The following is a 17,520-nucleotide window of genomic DNA, read 5'->3' on the forward strand; positions in this document are numbered from 1 at the left end:
TAGTGGGGAGGAGCCAAAACTAAATGGTAGAACACACAATCCACATGTTCCGTCCCTTGTACCACAAATCAAAGACTCTCAGGGGACAAAGTGGAGGAAAACCTCTGCCTGAAACCCAAGAGAGTCACTGTCAGAGTAGAAAGTACGAGGCTAGATGGACAAAGGATCCAATTCCACAAGGGAGCTCTTTATAGCAATACTGTTAGAAGCAGAAGTATGAAGATTTCGATGGGGTTTTTTTTTTCTAAGCAGACATTGTGGTTCCAAAAGTGTGAAGTGAAGGTATGTGAGCTCCTTCTCCAATTCCTTCTATCAGGGGAGGCATCGGAGCTTGGCCAGGTGGGAAACTGGCAGAAGACCCACACTCATGAGAGCTCACCTGGCTAGGCTGATCTTAGTACCAGTAGCACTGGTAGTGTCCAAAGAGCCATCAAGAGACAGGTGGGGGCCACATGCAGAGTCCAGTTCAGGACTTTGCCTCAGTGCTACCAGCAACCTGGCAACGGCACTGCTTTCCCATTAAATCTATATGTTCAAAGAACTGAAACACTGGTGCCGACTGTCTCCTTAACTGCTTGCAACTGTGAGGGAAATGAATACTTGGTAATTGCTGTGAACCAGTTGCAACAGCTTCTTTGTAAAGAAACTACACCCAACTCTGTAGCCTTGGACTCCCCAGGGTTCTGGATGCGAATATACCAGCTGATCCACTCCTATTTGCTATAATCATCCTGACTGCCCAAAGATTCTGTGATTTTTCCTAAGACTTTTAGGAATAGTGAGAGGAAAAAAATACATGGTTTAGAACTGCAGAAGTGCAGACCTATGTGTATATCAGGGTTCATTAAGCTATTTTCTCTACTGACGGCCTGATCCTATTCTCTGTTGGCGTGGAAGATTTAAGGCCTCTAGTTCAGCCTCTGCTATATCCTGTACATCAGCAGGGGACTAGTCTGGCTGGTAGCTTTACTTGCCTCCTCCATTGCTGTCTGGTCCCCTTTGGGCCTACGCAGATCTACACCAGATCTTTTGCTGGCATACATCTGTTCTGCCACAGGAGGTAAGACCTGGATTAGGGGCTCCAGATCTAGTTGATGTAACTACTGTTGAGATCTGCCCTGGTCTGATAATCGCATCCACCACCAACATGCCACTGTTGATGGCTAGTCTGTGTGACACAGCTAAAAGTACATGGCCTCCAGGTCTTTGTACCAGCTGCAGCTTTCTGCAGAGACAGCAGAGTATTGTGCCAGTGGCCCACACAGTATTCTGGCAATCCCTGCAATCCACCAGTGTACTGTGTGGATGGGGCTGGGGCATGAATTTCTGAGACACTTTTGGAATACCTCCAGATTTTTGAATATTTGGTAAGAACTTGTTGGACAGAAAACTGGTTAGTAAACCAGAAACAAACACATCACTGCTCATGCATTGGCTGCAGTCACTGTGCACCCCTAGTGGAGGCCTCTGTGATCCACTTCCCAACAATTTAGCAGCAAACAGCAAGGCCACATTTTAACTGGGTGGTTTTCAAAACTACGGTTTGTTAATCTGTACTGAACATCTGAAATAAATTTCCTTCCCTTCACTCTCAAACAACTTCTAGTACAGTTAAACAGGAGCTACTGGTTCTCTTTGAAAACCAATCAGGCAGATTACTTACAACACATGAAAGATTAACAGCACAATCCCATACATGTTTATCCAGAAGTAAGTTCCATTTTGTTCAATGGGACTTGCTTCCTAGGAAGTGTGTTGAGGAATGAAACCATAAACTTTTTACTACGAAGTTTTCCATTCTACTGAAATGCCAGGAAAGAATTCAGTCCCAATGATTAGCATTTCTTCCTCCAGATCTACTGTTCATTATTAGCACCAGCTTTCCATCTTACCGTTTGCATATGGTGTGACCATTTTCTTATTAGTCATCACTCGTGCTGTGGCATTATTAACCTAAATGTAAAAAAGGGAAAGGGGGAGAGGGAAGGAAGCAAAAGGACTTTAGAGAAAATGGTGGATTAATTTTAAAAGGTTTAAAATGCAACACATTTAAATTTACTTTTACAAGTTGCCATTAAATTAAATATTAACATTGTAAACAGATTGAATTATGGCATTTAAATTACGTGTTCAAGAAAAGGCCAAAAGAGTAGATTTCTCAGGCATCCCTGCCACCTTTGATTGAACCAGTTATTTGTTGCTCACTGATCCAAAGGGCAAAATCTCCCCTATTGCTACTTTCTCCATGCCCAGACTGCCTGGTATGAAATAGGGAACAAAAGCTATCTTGTATCAACTTTTAGTAGCCTCTCACTGAACTGCAGTGGCCTACTAATATTACTGAGAAGACAGCTATTTGGGCAGAAGGAGGAGAGCTTAGACCCCAGGTGCCTTGGATTAATTCCCCCTACTGCTGAAGAGATTTGGCTTCCTTAAAAAGGCTGGCTTACATCCCAGTATCAGGATATCTTGAGTTACTGATGGATCCATCCCCAATTGCTGACTTGTCAGTGCGGCAGCAGAGAGAAACCCTAACCACTTAGGTTACACCATTTAGAAATGTGCGAGTGGTCTCCTGATTTCCTAGTGCCCTCCACCATCTTTACTGAGCTCTTCACAGCTCCAAGCATTCTAAGCACTACAGCAAGTGAGTGTTACAGCAGAGATGGTGCTGGTAAAATATGAGAGGGGTGGGGCAAAGCTCAAGTACTGCAGCCCTGTGTCAAGACAGAGCCCCAGAGCTCTTGCAAAGAGGGTGAAGGCTCAGCTAGAATCAGTGACTTTTCAATCATAAATAATAAGACAGTGCCAATTTCAAGACCATATAAAGAGTAATGTTTTAGATGCCCTCTGATGTTTAATAGAAAAGTGAGCTTGGGTAGAGGAGAAAGGAGCCTGGAATCTCGTTACTCTATTTTAAGCCCCCAAACAATATAAACATTACACTTTTAAAAAGAAAGAATGGGAAACAACAATGATGAGACTGAGAACATGCTGTTAAAACACACATAAAAAAGAAAAACAACAACAACAATCAATTAATAGGGCTAGGGAGGGGAAGAGGGAGGAAAGAAGGTCTCACAGACAATCATTAAGATGGAGCAAATCAGCTGCTTCAGCAGAGTGCAACACAAGCACTTAAAGGAAAAATGGCCAAAACCAATCAGAAACCACCAGTCAGCAAAGAGAGACCAACAGCTGCATTTAACTGAGTAAAAAAAAAATGGGAGAGGGAGAAAGAGAGAACAATCACAGGTCTGGAGAGAGAGGCAGAGCAAGAAAGAAAGGGGAGAGCAGAAGAGAGAGGGATAGGGTATGGGTGCATTAATAAAAACCAGCCAAACTGGAGTTCAGTAACTCTGAGTAAGATGTGCAAGGGAGATCACCAGGAAGTCAGTAATCAAACAGCTCAGACTTATACAAAATGGTATATACATCCAAAGTCCAGGCGGCATTACAGCATTGAAAGTAAAAAGGGGTGGGAGGAGGGAAAAGGAAAGGGTGGGACAACAAGTCAAATCACATTTTGTAGTGTTAATGTGAAATGGCAGATGGATTTTTTTCTTTCTTAATTTTGTTTTGCATTTAAAAAAGTAATAAGCTTCTCCTCTAGCACTTTGGTTTCACTTACCGCCAACTCGTACCATCGCCAGCATTGTGTATAGTTACCATGGAAAGAGTGAGTCAAGTGAAGGGCCCTAAACACTAAACCATTGAAAAGGGAAATAAAACAACAAAAAACAAAACAAAAAACAAAACAAAAAAGCAAAATATGCAGACATCTTACTCAAAACGGCGGCTTTAACGTTTTCCCCCTATATTCAGTACTTTCTTTTTTCTTAAAGAGAGTGGGAGAAGGAGAAGGGGCCAGTTAGCCTTCAATATGAGTGAACAGAAAGTAGATCATTGATCGGTTTCTTCCTGTGTAGGTAACACCAGCGAGTCACAGTTATCAAATTCTGTGCTTGTTGAAAGAACTTTGAGTATTTCTTTAATGAAATCATATCAAGGAAACTCTTTTAATGGCCCAAATAAGTCTCATCCAGCTCTCTCTACCCCCTCCTAGCAATCATATCACACACATATGGAGGAGAACTGGCCTCTGAGGAAAGGGCAGATACTGGCTGGCCCCCTTCTTTTTTGTTAGACACCAACTCAGAAACTAGACAGTGCTCTTTTCGTTAGTTTCGATCAGGCTTGGCAACAGGAAGTCAGAGCCTCATAAACTGAAGCAAAGGAAAATCAAGACAGCAGAAGGGCAAAAATTTGGAGTGGGTTGGAAACAAACTCAAGAGAAAGGAAAAATAAAAATAAAAATACCTGAAGTAACAAAACATATATAGATATATATTTGAGTGGGGTGTTATTTTTATACACCTTGGTGCAAGGGTGGGGAGTGAAAAACACAGAGACACAAACACACACGCACGCACGCACACGAAAGACAGGAATCCAAATGTGAAATAAGTGAGGCAAGACACAAAAAAAGAAACAAAAAGAATATAAAGAAGAAATTTAATTACTGAAGACATGCACCTCGATTTTACGGCCCTCTACCACGGTGCCGTGTAATTTCTCCCTGGCCCTGTCTGCATCAGCACTATTCTCGAAAGTTACGAACCCGAATCCCTGCATGCAGCGGGAGAAGGGGGGAAAACATGCACATCGTTATATATTGACATACTGATATCTAGATAGAGAAAAAAAATATCACAGTATGAAATTGACATCAGCACAACTTAGCAATACTCTCCTAGAGTCACATTTTTGGTTCATGCATGTTTCATGAAAGAAATTCAATAAAAAAGTTGTAATCAGATTAAAATAATAAGAAAACATAAAGCAATTGAGGCCAGACCAAAAAGGTACAGTTACTCGAGACTGATTTTGGAAGGTAATGTAGCTCCTAGTCTGAGTAAATGAAACTTGTTAAATCCTAGACATAAACCCTCTTGCCACACAGGCACAATCAATGCATATTATTAAAGCATTGTCAAGAGTTGCCTTTATATGGCAAGGACACATATAGGCAGGTGCTCTGAACAAGCTGCTACAAGAAAGGGGGTGTAAAACCACAATTATCTGTATTCTAATACTGGGTCAGAATACCAGAGCTATGGGGAAATCACTGTTTTGGCTCATCTTTCACCATTTCTCAAATAACTGGGCAATATATTATTTTAAAGAAGTTTATCCCACACTTTTCCTGCAGATTCAGTGCAGCTTACATAAAGTCATAAAACAATACATTCAATAAAATCAATTTAAAAATCAACAGCAGCACAAATCTGACAATCAGAGATAAATCATCATTATAGACATCCACCTGCAATATTGCTAGACAAAAATCACCACGACCAGTTTACAGTAAGGTTCTAAATGCAAAAGCAGCTGCTCCTTATTCTTTGCTAGTACTATTGACTCAGAAGCAGGATGGGTAAGTGAGCATTATGCTGCAATCCCATGCATACTTACCTGGGAGTAAGCCCCCCTGATTAGAATGGGGTTTACTTCTAAGTAGACATACATAGGATTGGGCTGCTAGACATTATGAAACAGAAATCTTGGTAATTAAGAAATGTAAGCCTGCAATTTTTTTTTTTTTTTTTAGAGAAAATGTACAGTATTTTGTCTCTGCATAATATTTTCATGATACAGGGGAGATAGTGGTTGAAGAAACATCTTCACTTTTCACAAAGGAAAAGTAATATATGGGCAATCATTTTAAAGTGCTCTCATAGACATCATAATGTGAACCTACTAGGGCTGAAACCTTGCACCATCCTAGCAATGCTGTGTGTATTGGATTTTCTGCTCCACACAACTGGGTTTCCTGTCATAAGTTGCCCTGCATTTAGAGTTCGTTGGAGAGGGTTATTCAAAAGGGAAGAATTTTAAAAACATTTAGTTGATAATTAAACTGGGTCACTATATTCAATGAAGTGTTTCTCAAACACAAAGCGGGTTGAGACCCACTAAGTGGGTCGCAAGTCAATTTCAGGCAGGTCCCCATTCATTTTAATGTGTATTTTTAAATAAATTATTGATGCAACCATGGTATGTGAATGCATTTGAGGAAATGTTACAGATCTGTACTTTTAACAGGCTACTATGTATATGATTTTAATAATAGTCAATGGGGCTTACTCCCAAGTAAGTGTGGATAGGATTGCAGCCTTTCAATTTTTTTAAAAACAGATCATCAACTGTTAGGAGGATTCTTCTTTATTTAAAAAAAATTTAAAACTTATACTTATTGTAAACTTTTAATTTACTTAATTGATCTGATTTTGTCTTATGTGGGGTGTTAAAAATTTTCCTGCTTGATCATTTCACTTCCAGCTGTGACACCACTTCCGGTGGGTACCAATAGATTGTCATTCTAAAAAGTAGGTCCTGATGCTAAAAAGTTTGAGAATCTCTGTTCTTTAACATAAAATCTCTGTCCCAAAAATTGAAGCATATTCTATTCAAAGGATTTATCTGACATACAAGCCTCAGCTTTCAAAGCACTTTTTCTCTATAGAAGTATAGCAACATTGCGCAAGTGTTTTGGGACAGTGTACACTGAGAGCTATCCCCCCCCCATTCCTTCAAGAACTTTCAAGCCCCTGAAACTACTTTCAAAATTGTGTTGTTCCTAGAAACTGCATGTTTCCCTCTTGGTCCTTCCAATTTTTTCAGCTGCAGCCTTTTCTGATGTTTCTCCCAAAAAATTCTGCATAGATTATGGCACATTGTTGCAAAGCCAGAGATACTGAGAAGTTCCTGCTATGATAAAAACTAACCAATGTTAGTCTACACATACTTAAAGTGCATTTGTGGAGGGCATGAAGGCATTATCTTCACAGATCATCATACTATAATTTCACTAGTGCAATCAAATGTGAAAAACACAGGGTCAGGAGAAGCAATGCAGCACAACTTTCCCACATAGGTAAAGCAGAGGGCTGTTTGGTTCAGAACAAAGCCTGAATGGTGTGCTGCAGACATCCTAATTAGGTAAAACGGCAGCTCCACATGCCATCCCAGCCTAGTGTCATCGTTTTGCTAACGTTATAAAACTTGAGCCTCTGGTACGAACCGCAGTTAAAACAGCAGTTCCAGGCTCAGCCAAACCTAATTTTATCCTGCTAAATATGCCCTCATTATATTGAAGACTCATTCGCTAAATAAACCATTTATTGATTTATTTTGTTTTGTGAACTACTTTTATGAACCACTCTGTGTTGAAAAAGAGTATAAATATTCTTAATAATAAAAGTTGAATCTACACTGAGTGAAAATTGTTCCTTGACCTCTCTTGGTAATATATGAAGCTCTAGACCAGAAACCTATACTATAAATATCACTGTCAACCTTTCTTTCTTTTTTTTTTTTTGGACGGTTTATTTTGAGGCTAAATTGCCTATTCCTACCACACTAGACTTGCCATTAACTGGACTTCAAGTTGTGACTAGTATCCAGACCTACATAACTACTGATTTACCAAGTACTCTAAGTACCCCTTGAAATTAACTGCTTATGGTCTGTGGTCTATGAAATTGTGGTCTTGTGAAATTATCTGCCTCTTCGAGTCACCCCGTTTTCTTTAAGGAGTTTGTTCAAGGGCCCTGAAGGACCGAGTAACCATCACCCATTTAGTCTAGCCCCAGATTCTGCAATAAATAACAAGCAACAGGATGAGCAGTGTAAAAAATAATAATTATACAGTTTTTTTAATGTATCCATCTCTGAAGAATGATAAAGAAAATTTACCAAGTAACCGTAAAGGGAGAAATCAAAAGTAGACGATTCTCCTGGGTGTGGCCAGAACACAGAAATTAAGAAAAATAAACAAAAACAAAAAAAAAAAGCAAAACCAAAGAAACTAAACAGAGCCCCTTGAAATCCATGCATTGTTAACCCATGGTTTTTGTTTCCATTGCGTGAACATCCACCTCAGAAGCAGCATCTTTATCTTATGGTGTTGGGATGGACTTTCCATAATTTCAATTTTTAATATATCTATATATACACACACACACTTTAATGACTCAATCAACATCAAAAATCCTGGAGGAATAGTAAAAAAAATTCCAGGCATTAGGGTTACTTGCTTCCAAAGCTTACATGCATCATCTGTCACCCTTATAATCCATCTGAGATGAGTGATTAGAATTAAGCTTCAGGAAAACAAACACCACTACTGTTTGAATGAGGGCCCTATTCTCCCAGATCCTCTGGAAAGAAATAAAGGCTGTAGAATTTCCATACAAGATTATATTCTTCTATTTGAAATTAAAGGTACTACGTTAAAGTCCTTTCATTTGAGGAATAGAAATGAATATGAGCACATACTGGAGTTTAACACAAAGTTGTAGCAGTTCAAAGTAAGATGACATGTGGATAGCACCGAGTTAAGCAAAGTTACTTTTGAGGTTTGAACTGAGTTCAGAGTCATTTAGACTCAACATTAGCTGTTCACCCAGAATGAAATTTGTAAGTGAGGAAGTAGGGAGGAGGAGTTGATCACATCTGTTTGAGGGCTTGTATTGACCAAGCTAAAATGCAACTGACATCCCAATCCTAACCCACTTTCCAGTGGTTTGGTGGAGGGGGCAGTCTTGGAGGCCTCCTCAAAGTAAGGAAACATTTGTTCCCTTACCTCAGGGCTGCACTGTGGCTTCATTGGCATCTGGAAAGTGGGTTAGGATTGGACTGTGAAAGATATGAACAAGACCAAAAATAGTCTTGCCTTTGCACTGACCCCTTTAAAACCCTACCAGCAGCACAGCACAAAATCACTAATTACAGGAACAATGGCGTACTAGTAGAAAGAATACACAGTTGCTGTATTTAAGATGAATTGTTCTCAAGTATATGCCGAATCTGTACGCAAATGCTACATTTGCTGGCTACACCAAATAATTACAAAAAACATGATACATGCAACAAGATGCAGGAAGGTAAGGTAATCATGTAATTTGCCCAGTCTGGGTGGTTCCTGGTTAAGGTAGAGGAACCCAAATCATGTGGAAACACCTACCTTGCTACAACCATTTGTAATAAAGGAGCCCTAAATCGATTAGCAAGGACAAGCCACAACCACATAATATAGTTCTACTAGTCATCCTTCTTCGGGCATAACATGCATAATGAACCACCTACAAATATTCAGAGCAATTGTCCAAGTCAGATTATAATTAGGTTTCCCATATACTTTGCACATTCACAGCTTTTGTTCCAACGCACACACAAAAGAACTCTGACATGTGTACAGATCCCCACACAGACCACAAGAACGGTAAAGCATATGCTTCTCAGGCTGCTAGCAGAAGCGATGCTAAGGATGCCCTTTGTCTCTCATGCACTTTTTATGCAGTATGTAACAGAAGACAGGCTATTTTATGCACAGTTGCTGGGGAAGTGCAGACCTTAACCCGACTCCTCCCAACCTGCAGCTTGATTGGGGCAAGAAACTGAATATCAGTGCATTTGTTCCCTTCCAATTAAATTCAGGTGGTTTATATAGTACGAAGTTAGCTCAAATAATTGCTTGATTGATTCAGGTAAGCTCGTTGTGACAAAGTTTGACTGCCTCTGATCTAAAGGAATTTGGATTAATCAAACCCTAAATTGAGACCCAAAGTAGTTTCCATGGAAACCAAAATATTCCACTCCAGGGAGAAATTAGCCAATTCCACAGGCAAACTGGAAGAAATCAGCATTAAGAGCACCTTTGGTCTTCACTAAGCTCTCCGGCAGGCACATCACTAAAGAAAGACTAACAGGACCAATAAAAGTTACTTAAAAACAAAGAGGCACATTTGGTTGAACAGAAGAGAGGCTGTAAAATGGATCAGAAGCAGTTTGTTTTGTTAGTCCTCTTCCAGTATTATATGGATTCTCTGCTCCTCCAGATAGCACAGTTCAAATGTGCAGCTCTCTCACAAAGCATAAATATTTAAATCATAGTTGCTCTATAACCATATATTGTCACCTAACTAAATCCTGATGAGAACAGGTTTTCATAGGATGAAACACACATACTCCAAGCAGAAGCATTTTCTTTTATCAAGTTCACTAAAGTACTCATACAGAAAGAAAAACAATCATCTCAGATGGACCAAAAGGTACGATGCAGATTTTTTTTAAACTCCCAAATTTCCCAACACTGGAACAATTCTGGCAGAGGACCTTTGCCACAGTTATGAAGGAATAAAGATCTGCTTTGCTTATAAAGCAGCTTCCCAAATATTGGGTGGGGGCACACCCAAGGCAATTTGACTTTACAAGTTTATCTTTTTAAACATTCATTGATCAAATACATATTCAAGAATGTACCCTTTAGAAACCCAGGGAGGGGAGGGGTAATATTGAGAACACAGCACAAGGCAGGCAGCAGGAGCATCTGCTTTCCGATTCCCAAGAGAGAGAAGGAGAGAGGTTCCATATCGTTAGGTTAGAATAGAAACCAAAGGGTAGAGGCATTCAGTTTTGGCATACTTTTTGTGGAAGAAAGGGGAGTGACAAATTCATAGAAAGATTTTTCTTTTATGATTGGGATGCTAAGCTACAGTATTTTAAATGAGGGGCAAATCCCAAATGCCCCACTCTTCAGTGATACAACCAACCAACCAACATTTTAGGGAGTGTCCTTGGTCCCATTTATGCTGCTCACCATCTCTGAAACAGCAAGTGATGGTCTGAAATCCATTGAGAGATTGTTTGTGGATCTAACAGGCCAATGTTAGAAACTCTACCATTAAATAGTAGAGATCTGGATTAACATCTCTCTAGGCCAAATAATTACTGGAGGAATGTAATATGTTAAACATGTGTAATACTAATACTACTTGTTTTAACTGAAAACCAGAAATCTTGGGTTCACTTAGCTGCACAGTTACATATTCATAGTTAGAATCTTGTGGTTTGTGTAAGATTCTGAACACAAAAAGTAGGCATTCACAAATTCACTTGCCAGCTGATGAGCAGGACACACCATCACACAGATCCCCTTCTCAACATCTCAGTTCTAGCACCCTTTTTGAAAAGGTAAGAAATAGCAAGAGTCCCTTTTGAGTCGCTGAAGAGGCTCCTACTGTTTCTTAACTGTCACCATATCCCAGTGAAAATAAGGCCCTACCTGTCACCCAAACCCAAATCAAAAGTCTTAGGGGAAGAGGTGTAGTTGGTGGCAACCACAAACATGGTAAGCTGAGAAAGATAGGGCAAATAAGTGAAGTCACAAATGAAGATCAAATTAGGAACGGATTCACATGAAGGAATGTATAAATAAGTGCATTGTTGTTTCTGACAGGTCTTGTAGCTTTTTTACACATTCAAAGGAAAGGGATTGTGCATGCTTTCCCAAGTCTGACAGCAATGTAATTCACAAACAGTTTTGGTCTATGAATATCAAAACTGTGCAGAAGTGAGAAAAATATTTACAGTTTCAGTCATAGCAGACTGTTTCTGATAAGGCTTGTGAGATGTGCTCAGTTGTACAGGGCTACATAACTCAACCAGTAGCCTGTGCTACTCTATTCAGTCTATTGCTTCCCCAAATAGTATTTCATATGTCTTGCTGACTTTCTTCCATAGGACCATTGTCAGTGATCTATGGTTCATGGAGGGCAGTATCCAGTCTACTCTTGTAATCATCAGTCAAAGGTACAGGGATAGAGGGATAGAAGGCTTATATTTAGTAACTACCATCCCTTTTCTGGTTTTCAGATAATACACAGAGAGGAATTTTAGCATGCTACCTAATAAATATGGGAGGGATCTCAGTCCTAACATAAAAATCCAAATAGAATTACTATATACTGGGCTACAAATGTCAAGATCACAAAGCAAAAGTTGCACTTTTTAAACTGTTGTGTAAGGGGGCAGGAGTGGGGATCAGATGTTCATTTTTAATTAAAAGTGGAAAACTTAGCATTGATTAAGTCAAGCATAGTATAGACATGCACTGTGCAAGCTTCCCCCACAGAGCTCTGCCAATGCACCTTGCTCCTGACCTGCAACACTCCCTGCTATTCCAGTGCTGGACCTACTGGGCAGAGAGAGAATGACATCAATTCTTCAGTGAAGGGACATTGGTTTCATGATGAGAACCAGTTAGGAAAAGGATCACTCAAAATCACTGCATTTGTGACTATTACGTTTGCAATCTCTTCTCCAGGGAGTTCAATTAGCATCAACAAAGCTATCTTTTCTCATGCATCTTGAAATAAACATCCAATTTTCTGGAATGGCTATTTTGAAATGTTATAGAAGGCCAACATTTTTGCAACACTGAAGCAGGGGTCAAACAAATGGCGTTTGTGTCATATCTAGCCCACGGTGCCTCTGAGACACTACTGAAGCACTGGGACAAACCAATTATCAAAAAGGAGGTCCATTCAGCAGCGCCACTTCTGCCGAGGCATTACTTCACAGACTACCTCTCAGCTGCTATGTTGGGAAGTGATGCCTCAACAGAAGCGACGTGGCTAAAAGGGCAGTCCAAATGATAACTGGGCTCTTCCATATCTTGAAAATATGGCCAAGATTCCCATATTTCCTCTTCTGTCATTTGCAACTAAGGAGTTCCCAACTTGAAATCAAAGTGTTATTTCAGGCCATTATCTGCTTAATGACACTTCTTTCTTAATGATGTCACTTCTGGCCCTCAGCAGGCACAATGAATGATATTTAGCCCACTGTATAAAATGAGTTTGACACCCCTGATTGAAGGGTCGGTTATGCTGTCAGAAGGGTGAAAATTTTTTTATATGAAAGCTCTTATAATGTAATTGCAGATCTTTAAAGGGATGAGAAACATGCTAATGTGTCACCTTTTCTAAACACACTAATTTCAGAGAAAGGAAAATCTGCCTTTGTTAGCTATAGTCATTCTCAAAATTTTTGAAATCTTGAACTTTCAAAAGGGAAAATTGTGAGAAAATATGGACAGCTATTGGCCACTTTCAAAACCTGCAATTATAGGGAATGGCAATTTTAGATAACTTTGCCCTTCCACACAGGATGCCCAGTTCCTGTTCTTTCTGCAAAATATGTTCTCTAGGCAGTAAGCTGCCTTAACATCAATTGCAGTGGGGAGATGGTGGGGCAGAGGGAGAAGAGGGAGAAACTAGGTACAGAAACTAAACTTACCTTGGAGCCACGTTCATTAAAGATTATCTCTACGTCAAGGATTTTGCCAAATTGCTGTTAAGACACAAAAAAAGAAAGAAGATTTAGCAATGCTCAGATACTTCAGTTATCTTTGACGTTTTTTCAAAGGCTAACTCTTTTCTCTAACTTGAACTTGAGAATGTTTCACACTTGAGTTGTCTCATTTCCTTTCAGTTGGCCAGTTTCTCAGTTGCTAGTTTGTGATCAGTTTAGGTTTTATATGCTAAGGGTTAATTGCAACAGTATAAACCTGTTTTATCCACAATGGAAATAACTGCTCTATATTAAAATCATGGATAAGATATAGGCTCTTATGAATGAACAGGGTTTGTGTTCATAACCTCTGTTATCACTAGAGAAAAACAGAAGTCTAAGGTTGCTGAGGCAGATAATGCATAGCTTTAGCTCTGAAAGAATGAGGAGAGGCCTGGGATGCTCTTCACTTTACCAGTCAACTATGCTTCTGAAAAGTAAGTAGTTCTATTGAAAGGAAGATTTCACCAGGTGCTAATTCTCCCATCATCATACCACACTGGGTGGAATTTTTTCTTCTGTATAATCCTTATAGGTACAGAAGTCTCTAAGACTGCTGATTTGGCAAAGCACAGGTACCATCTCTTTCATGCTGCTAGACCAGTGGTTCCCTATGTATTTTCACTCACATAGCCCTTGGCAGTCCATTTCCATAAATTGTACTCCTCATATTAGCGAAATGTTTGTAATTAATACAGTTGCTATTACTTCAAATTTATATGAGGGAGGGAAAGGGGAGATGAGGGAGGGAAAGGGGAAATGAGGGAGGGAAAGGGGACATAAAAGGAGACTTAGAGATGGCAGAGAAATTAAATGAGTTCTTTGCATCTGTCTTCACGGCAGAAGACCTCGGGCAGATACCGCTGCCCGAACGGCCCCTCCTAACCGAGGAGTTAAGTCAGATAGAGGTTAAAAGAGAAGATGTTTCAGACCTCATTGATAAATTAAAGATCAATAAGTCACCGGGCCCTGATGGCATGCACCCAAGGGTTATTAAGGAATTGAAGAATGAAGTTGCAGATCTCTTGACTAAGGTATGCAACTTGTCCCTCAAAACGGCCACGGTGCCAGAAGATTGGAGGATAGCAAATGTCACGCCTATCTTTAAAAAGGGAAAGAGGGGGGACCCGGGAAACTATAGGCCGGTCAGCCTAACATCCATACCGGGTAAGATGGTGGAATGCCTCATCAAAGATAGGATCTCAAAACACATAGACGAACAGGCCTTGCTGAGGGAGAGTCAGCATGGCTTCTGTAAGGGTAAGTCTTGCCTCACGAACCTTATAGAATTCTTTGAAAAGGTCAACAGGCATGTGGATGCGGGAGAACCCGTGGACATTATATATCTGGACTTTCAGAAGGCGTTTGACACGGTCCCTCACCAAAGGCTACTGAAAAAACTCCACAATCAGGGAATTAGAGAACAGGTCCTCTCGTGGATTGAGAACTGGTTGGAGGCCAGGAAGCAGAGAGTGGGTGTCAATGGGCAATTTTCACAATGGAGAGAGGTGAAAAGTGGTGTGCCCCAAGGATCTGTCCTGGGACTGGTGCTTTTCAACCTCTTCGTAAATGACCTGGAGACAGGGTTGAGCAGTGAAGTGGCTAAGTTTGCAGACGACACCAAACTTTTCTGAGTGGTGAAGACCAGAAGTGATTGTGAGGAGCTCCAGAAGGATCTCTCCAGACTGGCAGAATGGGCAGCAAAATGGCAGATGCACTTCAATGTCAGTAAGTGTAAAGTAACGCACATTGGGGCAAAAAATCAAAACTTTAGATCTAGGCTGATGGGTTCTGAGCTGTCTGTGACAGATCAGGGGAGAGATCTTGGGGTGGTGGTGGACAGGTCAATGAAAGTGTCGACCCAATGTGCGGTGGCAGTGAAGAAGGCCAATTCTATGCTTGGGATCATTAGGAAGGGTATTGAGAACAAAACGGCTAGTATTATAATGCCGTTGTACAAATCGATGGTAAGGCCACACCTGGAGTATTGTGTCCAGTTCTGGTCGCCGCATCTCAAAAAAGACATAGTGGAAATGGAAAAGGTGCAAAAGAGAGCGACTAAGATGATTACGGGGCTGGGGCACCTTCCTTATGAGGAAAGGCTACGGCGTTTGGGCCTCTTCAGCCTAGAAAAGAGACGCTTGAGGGGGGACATGATTGAGACATACAAAATTATACAGGGGATGGACAGAGTGGATACGGAGATGCTCTTTACACTCTCACATAATACCAGAACCAGGGGACATGCACTAAAATTGAGTGTTGGGCGGGTTAGGACAGACAAAAGGAAATATTTCTTTACTCAGCGTGTGGTCGGTCTGTGGAACTCCTTGCCACAGGATGTGGTGCTGGCGTCTAGCCTAGACGCCTATAAAAGGGGATTGGACAAGTTTCTGGAGGAAAAATCCATTATGGGGTACAAGCCATGATGTGTATGCGCAACCTCCTGATTTTAGAAATGGGTTATGTCAGAATGCCAGATGCAAGGGAGGGCACCAGGATGAGGTCTCTTGTTATCTGGTGTGCTCCCTGGGGCATTTGGTGGGCCGCTGTGAGATACAGGAAGCTGGACTAGATGGGCCTATGGCCTGATCCAGTGGGGCTGTTCTTATGTTCTTATATGTTCTCAACTACTGATTCATATCTGATAATACACAATTTGTTGACCAAAAACTAACAGTTGGTGGGACTTTCATAGCTAGCTGCCTTCCTTCCTGTCTTGCCAGCCCCACTAGGAATTCCAATACAGATGTGCCTTTTCCCACCTTTATTCAATTCTTTTTCCAATACCCCTGAAGGTCCTGGCAAGTGGGGAATCACTGTGCTAGACAATGAAGTTGCAAAGCAATCTGGTGGACAGGTCACTGCTGAAGACAGTTCTGGATGGAAGGAGATGAGCCAGAAAGCAGTTGGCTAATCTCTTTCCTAGTATCATCTAACTGTCCCTGTTATACCTGAGCCTTTTCTGAGACCTTGTCCCAGTCACAGTTGTTCCTGCCCCTCATGTCTTCAGCTCTACTCACCATTTCATTGGGCCTTTTTTTAGTGTGTGTTCCTGCTAACTACTGTGCTTCACATTCTTTAGTGATCCTGACTCTTGGTCTTCTTGCCCACTCAGTACTCCCATCTTTCCATTCCCTTCCTGCAAAACCAGTAGCATCCTGCTCTTACGGTCTGTGTTGATTTTTCAAACAATGTTCATTAGCCCCTTCTTTTCTCAACACCTTGAGTCATCACTCTTTCTTTTTCTTTCCCTCAGTTTTCCGTTTGTTGGTCCATAACCTCAGTGGCATAGCTAAGGGGGCACAGGGGGTCCACTGCCCCAGGTACCATCCCTTGAGGGGATACAGCCTCCCCACACTTTAGACCACCTTCTAGATGTGACCTGGGGTGGTGGTGTCAAATTTGATTTTGTTCAAATGGGGGTGTCAAAAGTTTTTGTGCCGCTGGATGCCAGATGGCTCAGCTATGCCACCTACTCCCTCCTTCATCCACCCTACAGCTTTATACCTTTCCACTTGACATTCCCACCTCCAGGGACCTCTTCCCAGGGACTTCTCAGGGACTTCCTGAGTTTTATTGTTCTTTGTCTTGCTATATGGCAGCAATTTTCAAGCACTGTGCTGTGGCACACTGGTGTGCCATGAATGGTCCACAGGTGTGCAGTGGGACTTTGGGGAAGGTCATTTATTAGTAGGGCAATTGGGGAATTTGAGCCCCCTACCAGAAGCCTGGTGTGCCTTGTCAATGGTCAAAAAACTGATGGTGTGCCTTGACAATTTTAGCGCCTTGTCAGTGTGCCATGACAAGGTGCTATAAAAGGTGCTATATGGCCTACAACATGGTTCATGCTATATGGATCACGCTTCTACACCAGTCATTGCTCTCATAATGACATGGTTTGGCAACTGCTGGCAAGAGTGGTAGCAAGAATTGGCTGTGGCTCAGTAGAAGCAACTGGATGCTTCTTGCCAAGCACAGCAAAACCCTACACCATTCTCTCCTGCTCCAGAAAAGAAAGGGAGTGAAAGGGGTTGAACTAGGTTGAAGCAACTGTTGTGACCAAAACCAGTCAACAATTTTGGAATGCAGCTGGTGTTCCTAAGCCTGTGCACAAAATATGTTACTTCAACTACAGAAGTTAAAATTGCTGCGAAGATTCCATGGTTAACAACCTTTCTCAGAAGATGGAATGTATGTGAACTCCAAAACATCATATAGCTCAGGTAACAGGCTGCAGAGAACATCACAACATTCCTTAACATATCACATTATATTTTCTTTCTATAGAGCAAACACATGCTGTGGGAGTATCCCCAGGAA

General features: G+C 41.1%; 1 protein-coding gene across 9 annotated transcripts in view; it reads right to left on the reverse strand.

Annotated features, from left to right (window-relative positions):
- RBFOX2 (RNA binding fox-1 homolog 2) overlaps nucleotides 1–17,520 on the reverse strand; it is a 211,174-nt gene that overhangs the window by 26,229 nt on the left and 167,425 nt on the right. For all 9 annotated transcript variants that reach the window (XM_066634151.1, XM_066634152.1, XM_066634148.1 and 6 more), the window contains 3 exons: nucleotides 13,144–13,197; nucleotides 4,537–4,629; nucleotides 1,893–1,953 (listed from right to left, as the gene is read on the reverse strand). In XM_066634151.1, the coding sequence (XP_066490248.1) occupies nucleotides 1,893–1,953; nucleotides 4,537–4,629; nucleotides 13,144–13,197 (208 nt within the window). The remainder of the gene's footprint in view (nucleotides 1–1,892; nucleotides 1,954–4,536; nucleotides 4,630–13,143; nucleotides 13,198–17,520) is intronic.

Source organism: Tiliqua scincoides, chromosome 7 (assembly GCF_035046505.1).
Source record: "Tiliqua scincoides isolate rTilSci1 chromosome 7, rTilSci1.hap2, whole genome shotgun sequence".
Classification (NCBI taxonomy): domain Eukaryota; kingdom Metazoa; phylum Chordata; class Lepidosauria; order Squamata; family Scincidae; genus Tiliqua; species Tiliqua scincoides.